At 58.7% G+C, this 13,431-nt stretch overlaps 1 protein-coding gene across 2 annotated transcripts in view; it reads left to right on the top strand.

Annotated features, from left to right (window-relative positions):
• TTYH2 (tweety family member 2) overlaps positions 1-13,431 on the top strand; it is a 41,450-nt gene continuing 28,019 nt past the window's right edge. Inside the window, exons 1-2 of one of the 2 annotated variants that reach the window (XM_023652108.2) lie at positions 1-212; positions 7,902-8,074. In XM_023652108.2, the coding sequence (XP_023507876.2) occupies positions 84-212; positions 7,902-8,074 (302 nt within the window). In that variant the 5' untranslated portion in view covers positions 1-83. The remainder of the gene's footprint in view (positions 213-7,901; positions 8,075-13,431) is intronic. The other variant, XR_011422833.1, reaches the window with a different exon arrangement.

Raw genomic sequence — 13,431 nt, 5'->3', positions numbered from 1 at the left:
GGGGCGGGCGCGCGTCCCGGGCCGGTGGCGGCGGCGGCGGCGGCAGCGGCGGGCGCAGCGGGCGGGCGCACTCGGGCCGAGCCATGCCGGCCGCGCGCGTGGAGTACGTCGCGCCCTGGTGGGTGGTGTGGCTGCACAGCGTCCCGCACCTCGGCCTGCGCCTGCAGCCGGTGGACAGCACCTTCAGCCCGCGCGACGAGAGTTACCGGGAGGTGAGTCCGCGCCGCCCCATTCCCGGGCCACGGCTGGCGCCCCAAGTCCCAGCACCACCGTTTCTCCCGTCCCCAGTCTGCCACCCTCCACCCGCCTCTCAGACCCCTCCCACTCTCCTCCGCAGCCCCTTCCCTTCACCTCTTCAAAGCCCTTTTCCCCCGGGACCCTTGGCCCACAGCCCTCCCGTCTGGGAAGCTCATGTGCCGGGGAAACTCGACAGATAGGAGTGGAGCTGGCGATGGGGAAGCGGCGGAAGGGCGGGGAGGGGAGGGGAGCGCCGAGGGGGAGGGCAGCGCGGGCCCAGGTGGGAGCATTTGTGCCCGTACCCGGATAATTCCAGCGCGCGAGCTGTGGGGACGCCGAGGGGCGCCCCCGGGCTTTCCTCCTGCGGTTCCAAGACGGGCGCTCCCCTTACCGGGACTGGGTGGCCTCGGAGAAGTCTGGGCAGAAACTGACCGGAGTCTCCCGAGTCCGTCTCGGCAGCACCCCCCACCGCCCCCCGCCCCAGGAGCCCCTGCCTGCAGGCGGGGAGCCTTTGCCAACGCCTCTGCCTGGGCCCCATCTGGGGGCGGCGGCAGGGGCGACTTGCCTCTGGTGAGCTGAGAACCAGAGGCACATGTTGGGTATTTGGGAGAAGGAAGGTGGCCCCAGATCAGCGCCGTGTCACACCACCGTCACCTCCCCCACACATACACACCTTCTAGGCTCTCTATTTCCCAGGTCTTGGCTTCTTGGCCAGCCACTCCCCTCCCCCTGCAATTCCACCCTTTCCCTGCTCTGCTGGCCCTTCCCTCTGTGGTTTCTGCACCCAGTAGTGTGTGTGGGGCGGCCGGTCCCCAGACTTTCTTGCCCAGGCAGAGCTGCAGAATCTCCCAGCCCTCTCACGTCTGGCCAGGCTGCTTCCAGCTCCTGTGGTCTGGCTGAGTCAGTTCTCTGTTGGGTCAAAGATGCAGGGGCTGGGAAGCCCAGGCCGGGCCCATTTGTTCAGAGCTACACGCCCATCTGGGGACTTTGAGCCCCGGCGGCCTCTGCCTGCAGTGTCGGGTTCTCTGCAGGATCTCCCGGTGTGGGGCTCATTCGGGTGGAATGGGGCTGGTCCTGGAGGAGTGGGGCCTCTTGGAGGCCGAGCTGGAAGTCAGCTGTTCACCTCTTGCCCCGCCAGGCCTTTCTCCTGCAAGGCCCGGAGGATCCTGATCCCGGAGAGTGTGCACTGCACTGGTGACCGAGAATCTAATAATAACCCCTAGTGTCCCTGTCACCCTCTGGCCTCAAGCAGACGGTAGCTGCCCTTCCCCGAGGAGGGGAGAATCAGGACCCGCTCCTGCTGTCCGGCGGGAACCCACTGGCAGCGATGGAGGAGGCAGCTGGGCGGGTTTGCCCCGCCCTCTCCCAAGCCCCGCCTGTGGAAGTCGGTGTTCCCTGAGAATGTGGCTGCCTGGGGATAGCTGGAGGGGATCTTCCGCTCCCAGTGAATGCATGAAAAGAGGAGGGCGGATATGATTTCAGAGACAGCTGTGTTGTTGCACGTGTGCGCGTGCCCCAAACCCTGCACCCCACAGCCTGCACCCAGAGTCTCTCGCCATAGCTTCCCCTGTCCGCTGCAGGAAATCTAAAGTCCAGGCTGGGCCAGGAAGACCTCGAGTGTGGGGAGGCGTGCTGGGGGACTCCCGTACCCCTCTGGGCCCCAGAGACCGCACCTGTCTGGCCAGCTGCTGTGGCTGGCAGGGTCTGAGCCTGCCCCACCCCTCTCAGTCCCATGGAGAGGTGGCAGCTGAGCCAGAGGGACCCACTCGCAGTCCCTGCCCTGTCCTCTCAGGGTTCTGACCCTGGCACACTGTGCTGGGCATCCAGTGACCCCAGAGGGCATCCCCTACTGGTGGGCCACGGCTCCTGGGCAGCCTGACACGAGCCCCACCCCGCCCTCCTGTTCCACTTAGGCCTCCCGAGGGCCCTGAATGGGAGATGAGTGTGGTGGGCCTGGAGGGGAAGTCTGGTTCTGGGTGTTATTTAAGGCAGCTCCTATTTTGGTAAGTTCCCCTGTTGTCTGACCATGGGTCTCTCCTGGACGTCCCCTTTCCTCCCAAGTGGCAGTCCCTGCCAGAGTCAGGCAGCAGGTCACTTAACACCATGGATTGGGTACCTTCTGCTATCAGTCATATTCAGCAAACTTGATTAGGGACAAGCTCTGTGCCAGACGTGGAGTGACACGTTGACCAAGACAGCCAGGGCCTCTGGGTTCAGTGCTGCGGCAGCTGAGTAGGTGGAGTTGGGCCTCTGCCATCCAGCTGTCTGGATTAGAATCCTAGTTTTATCACTTACTGTGTGTCCATGACAGGTGTCTGTACCTCTCTGAGCCTTGCTTCCTTCGTCTGCAAGTATTAAATGAGCTATTCCATGTAACATACTTGGTACGTAGAGGGTCCCATAGCACATTGTGGGACCCAGGGATATGAATTATTAGGCAGACTGGCCTTGAGGTCCAGCAACATGTCCAAATCCAGGACCCCGAGGAAAGAGAGCTACAGGCCCTGATCAGGGAAGACTGGAAAACACAGGTAGAACTGGACAGTGCTGGCTTGTGGTACAGTGTGTGTGTGTGTGTGTGTGTGTGTGTGTGTGTGTGTACACCAAAGACTAAGTGGAGACCGAAACGGGCAGGTGCAGGCCTGGAGGAAAGCTCAGGGGAGGGGGCGGCCGTGCATGGATTTGGGAGGCAGAGGGAAGAAGAATGCAGGTGCCTCAAGGGCAGGTCGCCTGGTAAACGGGAGAATCCTGCACACGTTCAGCTCCCAGAGCCTCCCACTCACATCCTGGGGTCTTGGGCAGCAGGGAAGCCCCTGATGGTGACCCTTCCACCCCTCAGGGGATTTGATCCTGGGTCCCTGCTCAGGCCCTGGCCCGCGTCCACCAGGCTCCTGGGAGGTCGCCCGCGGGTCCGCAGAGCAGCGAGGTGAGCACCAAGGTGGAGGAAGCTCCCGGCCCCGAGTGCTGTGTCTGGGGGGAAGCAGTCCAGACCCCCGGCCTGAGTCTGCTCACCTTTAGTGCACGAGAAGGAGCGGAGATGGAGATGATCCTGACTTCAAAGGGATAACGAAAGGACGCAGGAGTTAGAGGCTGTAACGCCTGTGGCCAGCGCCGCCTGGCACGGCATAAATTGCCACAAGTGTGGCTTGGGAAGGAGGGGACCCCAGCTGGCCAGGGACCCGCTGCGCAGAGCTGGGGACAGCAGAAAGGGCACCTGGCACAGCATCCAGCTGTGTCTCCCAGAACAAGCTTCGGGTTCCTCCTCGCCCCGGGAGTTGGTGCCACTGTCCCCGTCCCTGATCCACCCTGGAGGAGACCTGACTCTGATGTGCTAGTGGGCTTGAGATGTCTTGGTAAGTGCCCAGTGCCACGCACAGGCCTGCTGTTCCTGCCTCCGGCGTGCAGGAACCTCGGGGGTGCTTCCCGCCCGGCCCTCCTCTCCTGGCCTCGGGAGACCAGCCGTTCTTCTGGGACACGCACGAGGAGGAAGAGGAGATGTTTTGGACTTTTTATACTTAGGCAAGCGTTGTCACATGTTAACTTTGGGTAGTTCAGTTCACAGACTCCCCAGAGAGTCTCTAGTGTGTGTCCTCAGGCTAAGAGAGAGGACAGAGTTGGGGCTGGACCCAGAACTACAGGGCTTCTCCCCGTGCCCTCTCCCCTCGCCTCCCCCCACCCCACGACTTGGGGGCAAGTGTCAGGAGGATGGGGCAGGCGGGGAGCCCAGCTGTGGGGTTTGAGAGGAGCCAAACTTGGGATGAGGAAGCCCCATTCATCCAGTGTGAACACTGAGTCATGGTCATCGGACAGTCACATTGTCCCCCACCACCTACCGGTCCCAGGAAGTGTTCCCACTGTGTACCCCAGCGCCCCTCCCCTTGGCCTCACCCTAGTCGGGCTCTCTGTCTGACTGTCTCCTGGGGTCTTGGGTGAGGGACGCTCAGGCTGTTGCCTCCTCCCCCACCTAGTGCAGAAGCCCCTTGGCGTCCAGCTGCAGCAGAGGCTTCCTCAGAGTGCCCGTCAGTCCCTGCTGTCCCCGTCAGTCCCTGCTGTCCCCAGCGTGGGTCCTGGCTTGTGCTCTGGGTTTCGGTTACAAAGTGACAAACCAGATCTAATGGAAGTCACTTTGATGAGGAGAGAGGCTGGAACCCGAGCCCTGATGTGGGGGCTGTGGTCACGGGGTTGGGGCAGCCCAGGCGGCGGTGGCGGCTGCAGGGCAGGGGGAGGCGCTGGAGGGGAGGAGGCACTGGGCGATGTGGGAACTTGTCCTTTCTTTCTGGGCTCTGTCTGTCAGAGCAGGAGGGCGTGTGAGCAGAGATCCCCGCTCCCTCTGGAAGGCAAGATCTCCCTCTTCCACACTGCACCCCCCTCCCACACCCATGGGGACTTGGAGTGTCAATTAGGAGCAGGAAAGTGATTGCCTAGTAGAAAGGCAAGGTGGCTGGGACACGGCTTTGCTGGTTAGACCTCCACTTCCCTCCTCCTTCCTGTTCTCCTCTTCCTTCCCTCCTCCTCCCCCACCTCCCTCCCTTCCTCTTTCCAACCCCCTCCGCTCCAGTCCCACTCTGGCCTCCCTCCCCTGGGAGACTTGGAGGCTGAAGCGCTAACGGAGGACCTCCGCATTTGCGTTTCATTTGCGTTCCCTGCGTGGCCTCCCCGGGGCTGGGCGGGCGTTCTCCGTAACCTACTTGAGGCCAGCAGTCCGGCTAGGGCCCCGCTGCTGAGTCCCAGGGCCCTGCACAGGATGGACTTGCAGGAGGTCGGGAGGCTGTCATGGACTGAGAGAGCGTGAATAGGGGAGCCCACCGCAGGGACAAAGGTGGGGTGGGGACAGGCTGTGGTTTGGAGATGGAAATGGCACCAACCCATGTCTTAACCACTTCTAGGAGGCCCTTCCTTGCTGGGTGGGCACACATGGTAGAGTCAGTGGGTTCCCATCTGGGGATAGACTGAGAGTGGAACTGTCCAGAATGCAAGCTAGAAGTCTGGGTCGCCGGGAGAAGTCTAGGTACTAACCAGGCTCTAATTGATACAAAAGGTTTGTCTGGGTTTTTGTTAGTTTTTTCGGTAGGGATAACTTACAGGAAACTTTTACGCACCTCAGTGCTTGTGTGTGTGACACCATCCCGATTAAAGCATATTCCTGATCCCCAGGAGGCTCCCTCATGCTCCCTCCCAGTCGAGACCTGCCCAAAGGTAGCTCCTGTCCGGACCTCCGTCTCTACAGATTAATCTCTCTGAGTTTGCACTTTATGTAAATTGACGCATACAGTCTCTGCTGTTTTGCGTCTGGCTTATTTCCTCCAACATTACGTCTGTGAGGTTCATCCACATTGCTGTGTGTAACCACAGTTTACTCTTCACCGCTGCGTAGTATTCCATTTTATGACTAGAAGACATTTTCTGTATCCATTCTCTCATTGGTGGACATCTGGGTTGTTTCCCATGGCTCTTACTGCTGTGTCATGTGCTGTGAACATTTGTGTGTGTATCTTGTGGGGACACCAGCTCTCCTTTTTGTAAGGTAATTCTCCAGGAGTGGAATTGCTAGGTCACAGACTGTGCATGTTGCACAGTGGTTTGCAAATTGTTAAGGGGCTCCCTGGGTTTTAGCAGAAGGGCCTTGGGCTTGACACGGGGTGGCCAAGACAAAGCATGGCATTTCCATCCACTCCTCAATCAGAGAAGGCTCTGATATCGGGGCTCCACTAAGTGAGTCTGTTTGAAGAAAAGGCTAAGCTGCTGGGTAAAGTTGGAGAGCTTCCACTGACACTAATCCAGGGCTTCCCGGACTTGAATGGGATACAGATGGCCTGGGATCATCTCTGGAGGCAGTTCTGATTCACTAGGTCTAGGGTGGGGCCTGAGAGTCTGCATTTCTAACCAGCTCCCAGAAGATGCCAGTGCCGTGGGTGGGTCGTGGGTCAGTCAACTCCACTTTGAGTAGCAAGGTTCTGTCCTTGGCCCCTTCACCTCGGCCTGGGGCTACAGGGTCATGGGCTGGGGTGGGAAGGTGTCAGCTCCTTTCCACTGTCTCACAGGGCAGGGGCCTCCTGGGTCAGTACTTGGGATGGGTCTAGTGGTCCAGACTGGAGAGCCCCCGCCCCTGCCCCCCCGTGACGCCTTCAGCAGGGGTGATGTGTTCAGGTGCCCTGGGCCTTCCCAGCTGCCTGGAAGAGGGCTTAGCATCCATGCTGCCGAGCGAGGGAGGCGAGGGGGGCGGCAGGTTCCTGACAGTACCTGTGACGTATTTATCCCAGGTGGAGGTGAAAGCCCCAGTTTAAGTCAAATCCACCTCTCTACTCCCAAACGAGTCATCTTTCCTGCCATCTTCTGGGCTGTCCCCATGACTTCAGCCATTTGTCGCTGAGGCTCAGAAGCCTGTTGGTCCAGGTGACCTGTAGAGCAGCTCGAGCCATCACAGGGGCAGGGCAGGGCTAGCAGGTGCCTTCATCACTGTGAGGCTCCTCCCACCCCCAGTGGCCTCAGGCCTCAGGACCACACACCCCAGCCTCTGATTTTCAGTGTTGTCTCCTGGTGTGTGTGTTCCGGCACAAGGCTTGTCTCCTCCTTAGACCGGAGAGGTCCCAGCATCTCCCCTACTCTGCCGATGGCCACTGCCAGCATACGGGTCTTGGCTGACAGGCAAGACTGGAGCGCTGGGGTTCTGGATGGGCACCACTCAGGGGGCACGTGGAAAGCAGGGTGAGGCTGTCAGCTCAGGAGCCTGACATAGAGCCAGGTCCAGGACTGGCTGGCGGCCACCAATCCTAGTGCCATCTGGTGCCCATCTGGCTGAATCAAGAGGGTGGAGGGCGTTGGGGGGGTGGCACTGTGGGTCTCCTGACCGACAGCAGCTCCCTTTGCGGCACCCCAAGGTGCTCAGCGGGCCCGAGACGGCACCTCCTGCCCCCTCCAGAATTCTGGGCTTTGCTCCTACCATTGGCACCTGGAGCTCAGCTGTCCCTTTCGGGATGCAGTGAAAGGGACTCTGCAGGTGTACATCCTGACTTCCCCCTGCTCCCCCAGCACAGAGCTGGCTTCTTGTTTCTCTGGATAGACCCCAACACCTCGAACAAGGCTCAGAGGAAGGAGATGTGCCAGGCTGCCCCTTCCTGGGCTGTCCCAGGTCCCACTTAGCTTCTGAGACATCCTGCTCAAGCTCCATCTCCTCCAGGAGGTCTCGGATACTCTGCTGCGCTTGGACGTCTGTCTCCCTCAGTCCCACAGCTCAGCGCCCCCAGCCCTCACTGTCGGGTGATCACTCCCATGTTGGCTCTTGAGCAGCTCTGAGCCCGTCCTCAGGCAGAGCGCAGTCCAGGTCTTCATGTGGGGCTGGGGGCCACAGACCTGGGGGCCAGCCTTGAGCAGCTCCTCCCTCACCTCCACCTCAGCTGACCACAGCCCACCCACTGGTCTCGTGTCCTCGGCCCCCACCGGAGCCTGAGCTCCATCTCTCCCCACACCTCACCCATTTTGGTGCCCGACACTCCGTGTCCAGAGCAGGAGCTTCAATCGGAGCAGGAGGGAGGATGGGCGACAGACAGCTCAGTCCCGGTTCCTGCACCCACAGCCCCAGGGGGAGCTCAGGGCCCAGGGGCAGGGCGCTTCCCCCGCACCCCCCCATGGGACCAAGTGCTGACCCCTGGCCTCTCCCTCTTCAGTCTCTGCTGTTCCTGGGGCTGGTGGCCGCCGTCTGCCTGGGCCTGCACCTCATCCTCCTCACGGCGTACCTGGTCTGTGTGTGCTGCTGCAGGCAGGACGACGCGGTGCAGGCCAAGCGGCGCAGCTCCTGCTGCGTCACCTGGACGGCCGTGGTGGCCGGGCTCATCTGCTGGTGAGTGTCCCTCTGTCCTGTTCTCGGTCTGCAGGGGGCGAGGCCGGCCCAGGGCCCACTCCGTGGACACAGTGGATGAAAGGGAGCCTGACCATCTGTGTCTTGCCAGTGGCTAGCCCCATGACCAAGAGACCCCCTTCCACTCCCCTGCCACCAGCCCCCAACAAACCCCAAATGGCTCATCAGCTGTCTGGCCATATTCCCCTGACTGAGCTCTGGGTCCCTCGATGGGAGAGCCTGTCCCCAGCATGAAAGCTGTCCCTTTTCTTGCCAAGCAACAGGAATTGGATGCCTGGGGTAGTGATGGGGGTCTCCCTAGTGTGCCCCAACCCAGTCCAGACGCGGTGTGCCTGGCAGCCCCCCAGGGAGCTCCCTGAGCGGTTGACCAGGTGGCATGCCCAAACAGGGCATCTCTGCTCTCTGCCTCCTTGTCCCCTCCCACCTGCTGCCCTGGGTCTGTGAGGCCAGAGAAAGTCTGACTGTAGCCCCAAGCAACTCATCATCTCACGAGATCAGCAGCTCTTAGTGCCGTCGGCCGGGTCTTCTTTGCTTTGGAGGGTGAAGGGGGGATTTCTAACTCTGCGTAAGAGCCTGTGCTGCCCAGGCGGTGTCCACACACACATTGGCCCTGTTTTCGGTTGTATTTTTCTTGTTTTCTTGTCTGCAGAGGTTTTTCCAAAAGGCTCAGCTCCACCCTGAGATGCTTTTGGGGGTGGTCCCTCGAGGGATAGATGGATTCCCTCATTGCTAAGTGCCCATTATGTCCTTGAACCCACAGTGGGACTCACCCCGCTGTCACAGCAGCAAGATGAGGGGCAGACAGGACACAGGGAGCCTGGGGTTGGGGATGCCGGGGTTCCCATCCTGGTGGCTCACCTCGCCACTGCAGGTCCTTCTCCAGTAGAGCCCGCCCCCGATCCCGTCATGCCTGCAGCATGAGGCTGTCAAAGGCAAAAGATGGGCAAGAACCGGAGCAGCGCTGCAGGGAAGACAAAGCCCTAAGCACGTGGAAGGGGCTTCAATCATGAACTTAAAGGAGAGAGCACAGCCCGGGTCGGGAGTTCAAAGAGTATGACTCCCCGCAGACAGGAGCTCGGTGGTACTTGCCACCCAGGGAGCCCTCTCGTGTGATCGCAGATTTTTTTGAAACACTACAAAGTCTCTACAAAGAAGAATACTTTGGAACAGTAAGGATGACTTTGGAGGGTCAATTCCAATAAGTAATAATCACCTGCCAGTTAAAGAAAACTCAGAACACAAGGTGCATGTGGCATGACTCAGTCTACAAAATTCTACATGTTCCTTGTGCCAGGCAAGAGCGAGCCAGTGGTAAAAAAAAAAAAGCAGGCATCAATTCTGCCTTCTTGCAGCTCTTGGTGGACTAGGGAGGCAGAGAATCTTGCACTTGTTTGATTGGAATAATTGTAAACTGAGGAGGGGGTTTGGAGGAAAGGAATAGGCAGAGTCGGGTGGCCTACCCGAGTTGGCGTCACAAAGGCACCAAGATCATAGGATGAGGCATTAACTAGGCACAGGTAGGGGTAAGGTGGGAGGAGATACGTCCCCACAGAGGGAAGAGGAGTGTGTGCAAAGGCCCTGTGGCAGGAGGGGGCACGGCATGTTTAAGGAACTGAGAGAATCCAGCGCGCCCCAAGCAGAGAGGGTGGATGAGGGGACTGGGGTGGGGGGCTGCAGGGGTGGCAGGATCAGCGGTAAATGCAGTGGAAGACAGAGGGCATGGGTGATAGTGTGAGAAGACACAAGAAAGGCAGACGGGACCCAAACCACACAGGAGCTTCCAGGCTCTGTCAGGGATTTAGGTGTTTATTTAAGAGCAGTGGGAGCCACTGTAAGCAGGGGGTTGGCGAGGAGGCAGGGGGACCTCATAAGTCAGGTCTAACCAGAAACCAGACCACGGAGTGTTCAGAACATGAAGAAGTGGTGGCCCGGGTGATGGAAGAGCTCGGGGGCCAGAAGGGGCGGAGAGAGACTCCGAGATTAACAGCAGCAGGAGCCACAACCACCTGCAGGCCAGAGGGACAGAAGGAGAGGCGGTGTCCCCACGGGAGCAGGAACCGCAGCGGGCCGGAGCCACATGGCAAACACAGCAGCTGCTGCAGAGGGAGGGGGACAAGTACCCTGGCTTCCCCCTCCTCCGCCTCCAGTCTCCTGCCAGTGCCCCCACTGGTCAAACCCACCAGATGCCAACTGGCAGGGGAGCCTGAGAAATTCAGTCTGAGGGGGTCAGCCCTCCATGGTGGAGAGCAGAGTGAGGGATGGGAAGAAACAGATTAAAGGGCAAACAGGCCCAGGACAGGTCCAGTGATGAGATTGTCGCACTGACCACAGGGCAGAGGGTGGGCTCTCAGGTGGCCCAGGCCAAGAGCCATGGGCCTCGCACTTGGACAGGGGACAAGGGCCTGCATTTGGTGGTGAGCTGGATGGGGGGGTGAGGGAGGAGGGTCCTGGCTTAAACAGCTGGACGGGTGATGTGATGCTGTCCGCTGAGATGCAACGCGCTGGCAGAGAACCAGAGAGAGGCAGAAGGCCACGGCGGGGACCACGTGGGTTGGGCTTAAGGTGCCTTTGAAGCATCCAAGTGACGATGGTGAGGGCACCCATGGAAAGTCAAGGCTGGACTTAGAAATTCAGGGTCATGAAAGTGGACAGCACAGAGGCCATGGATGCAGGTGCAATCTGGTAAAGGAGGGGTGCAGAGTGGGAAGGGAAGAGGGCCCAGGACCAAGCCTCGGGGAGCAAGGGGGAGCCAGGAAGGATGAGGAAAGCCACAATGGCGCAGGGCCACGGGGCAGCACGCCTCAGAGGAGGCGGGGCTGGAAGATGACCTTGGGTCGGTGACGTGGAAGGCAGCAATCAGCTCTGCTGGAGTTGTGCTCAGTTGGAGCCAGGGCGGAGTGAGCGGGGGGGGGGGGGGGGGGGGGGGGGGGGGGGGGGGGGGGGGGGGGGGGGAGGCAGGGAAGGAGTAGAAAAAGCAGAGGTGGAGGATGGGAGGTGAGGCGGGGGACTAGGGGGGAGAATAGGGCTCTGATAACAAGGGTCAGAGAAGAAGGAGGTAATCCATAGAAGAAACTACGATCAGGGGGTCCCCAAAAAGGAGATGGGGTGTGAGAAGAGATCCCGTGCTCCTCTATTTGGGGACGGTGATCTTACATGTGGGAAATGTAGTGGTGTTGTCCCACCAGAGAGAGGGCAGAACCACCAACTCGTTTATTCTGTTTTTCCCCTCAAGCAGAATGGTGGGTAGGGCCCAGGCAGGACCACTGACACCAGGAGGGGGCTGAGGGACCCTCTTTAAACAGCCAGGCAGTTTCTGGCCTTGGAAGACGGTGTGCAATTGCACAACCCCTGCTGGGCATCTCCGATAGGTCCACAGACTAGGAGAAGGCACAGAACTAGAATGCCCCGTTCTCAAAAACAGGGAAAGGGAGGCCTGAAAGGATGCTGAATCCCCAGAAAACTCTAGATCATGACACACATAACTAGAAGAGAAGGTTAGAAACATGAGGAGCAGACAAAGGTATTTTTCAGAGCATAATAAAATCTCTTTTTAAAATAAAGTTACCAAAGGGAAGATGATGGAAAGAGAATATGTCTAACATATGACTGTTTCAGCTGGGCTTTCATCAAGGCCTCACAGTCTCCGTGTGGATGCGGTGGAGAGAGACGGACGGGACGGTGGTGCGGTTAAATGGAATCAAAGGTTGAACAATCCTGGTTGAATCCAAAGAATCCTGATTCACACACCGGATCACCTAACTGCAGCTCGTGTGTATTAGGCACATGAAGCATGTGGGGAGCTTGTTTTAAAGTGCTTGTTCCAGGACCATACTGACTCGGTGGGCCCGGGGTGGGCGCCCCTTAACTACACTTTGAACAGGCACTCCAGGTGATTCTGTGCTGCGGTCCGTGGACCACTTCCTGAGAAACACTGACTTAGATGTCAAGAGTAACAGTCTCCCGGGGGATTCCATCCTCGGCCCTGTCCTGGTTAAAGAAAGAAGAAAAGGTCTAAGTGTATGCATGTGTGCATTCATCTTTCCCCCCCTAAATTAGCGTTTTGGATGAAAACTCAGGAGGTTGCTTAAAGAATCTTCAGATGACCCCCAGTGGAGTGGATCGGATCAAGTGTGATAGATGACAGAGGCCAGAATGGAGATGATTTGTTCGGGCTGGAATGTTGGACTAAAACCAACTAGATGAAATTTCGCAGGGATGGAGTTCTGCTTTTGGTTAAAACAAACAAAAATCGATGCAGCATATAGGAGGGAGGAGAGACTGGGCTTGGTGGCAGTCACTATGAAGAAATCCAGGGGTGTAGGTAGACCACGAGGTCAGTGGTGGGGAGGGGGCACCCAGGGTGTTAGCCCCCTGCTCTTGGAGCTGATGGACACCTGGACCTGGGTGCTTCACTCCGAGGCCACGTTTAAGAGCAGCGTTGCCCAGTTAGAGAGAGTTGAACCTAGAGGACGGCAATGATGGAGACGAGGGCGGGAGGACACATGTCTGACTTGGGGAGCAGGAGAGAAAGGGTGACGCGGAGCCCCATTCAGATGTCTGACGGGCTGTCTTGTAGAATTGGAGGCTCATTCTGGGCTGCCCCAGAGGACAGCCAAGAACCAGTGGGTGAGTGGTTCAAGGAGGTAGGCTTGGCTCAATGTAAGAAGGCACTTTCTATAAGCTGGCAGTTTTCAGTAGGACAGGCTGCCTCATGGTGCCATGGGGAAGGAGAGAGAAGAGGGGGCATCCCCGACTCCTGGGGGTTTCCAGAGAGACAGTGTGGTTTCATGAGACCTCAGTGGTCACCAGGCCCACCTCTGTCAGTGACCCGGGGAACAGGTTCCTGGGTCCCACCCAGACCTACTGCTTCAGAGTCGCTAGGGCCAGGCCAGCAATCTTCCACCATTCAGAGCCATGGGATGGAGCACGGGCGTGTTTTCCTGCTGCCTAAATGAAACGTGCCCTGGAGTTAGTCAGCCAGGCTGGGGACAGGCTGGCCCTGAGCCTTCACTCCCGAGCCCCTGCACCTGCCAGAGCTTTAGACGTCATCCTTACTCCCAGGAATGAGTTCCTCAGCTAAAGTGAAAACCTGCTCTCTGTAGATGTTTACAGCAGCTTCATTGATTATGGCCAAAACCTGGAAGCAACCGAGATGCCCTTGAGTGGGTGAATGGATAAACAGACTGCGGTCCATCCAGACAGTGGAATATTATTCAGTGCTGAAGAGAAATGAGCTAGCAAGACTGAAAGGACATGGGGGGCTTTTTTTTTTTTTTTTTGAGGAAGATTATCCCTGAGCTAACTGCTGCCAATCCTCCTCTTTTTGCTGGGGAAGACTG

The sequence above is a fragment of the Equus caballus genome, chromosome 11 (assembly GCF_041296265.1).
Source record: "Equus caballus isolate H_3958 breed thoroughbred chromosome 11, TB-T2T, whole genome shotgun sequence".
Lineage (NCBI taxonomy): Eukaryota > Metazoa > Chordata > Mammalia > Perissodactyla > Equidae > Equus > Equus caballus.
Note: the sequence above shows the minus strand (reverse complement) of the source record. Positions and strands in the feature narration are given on the sequence as shown.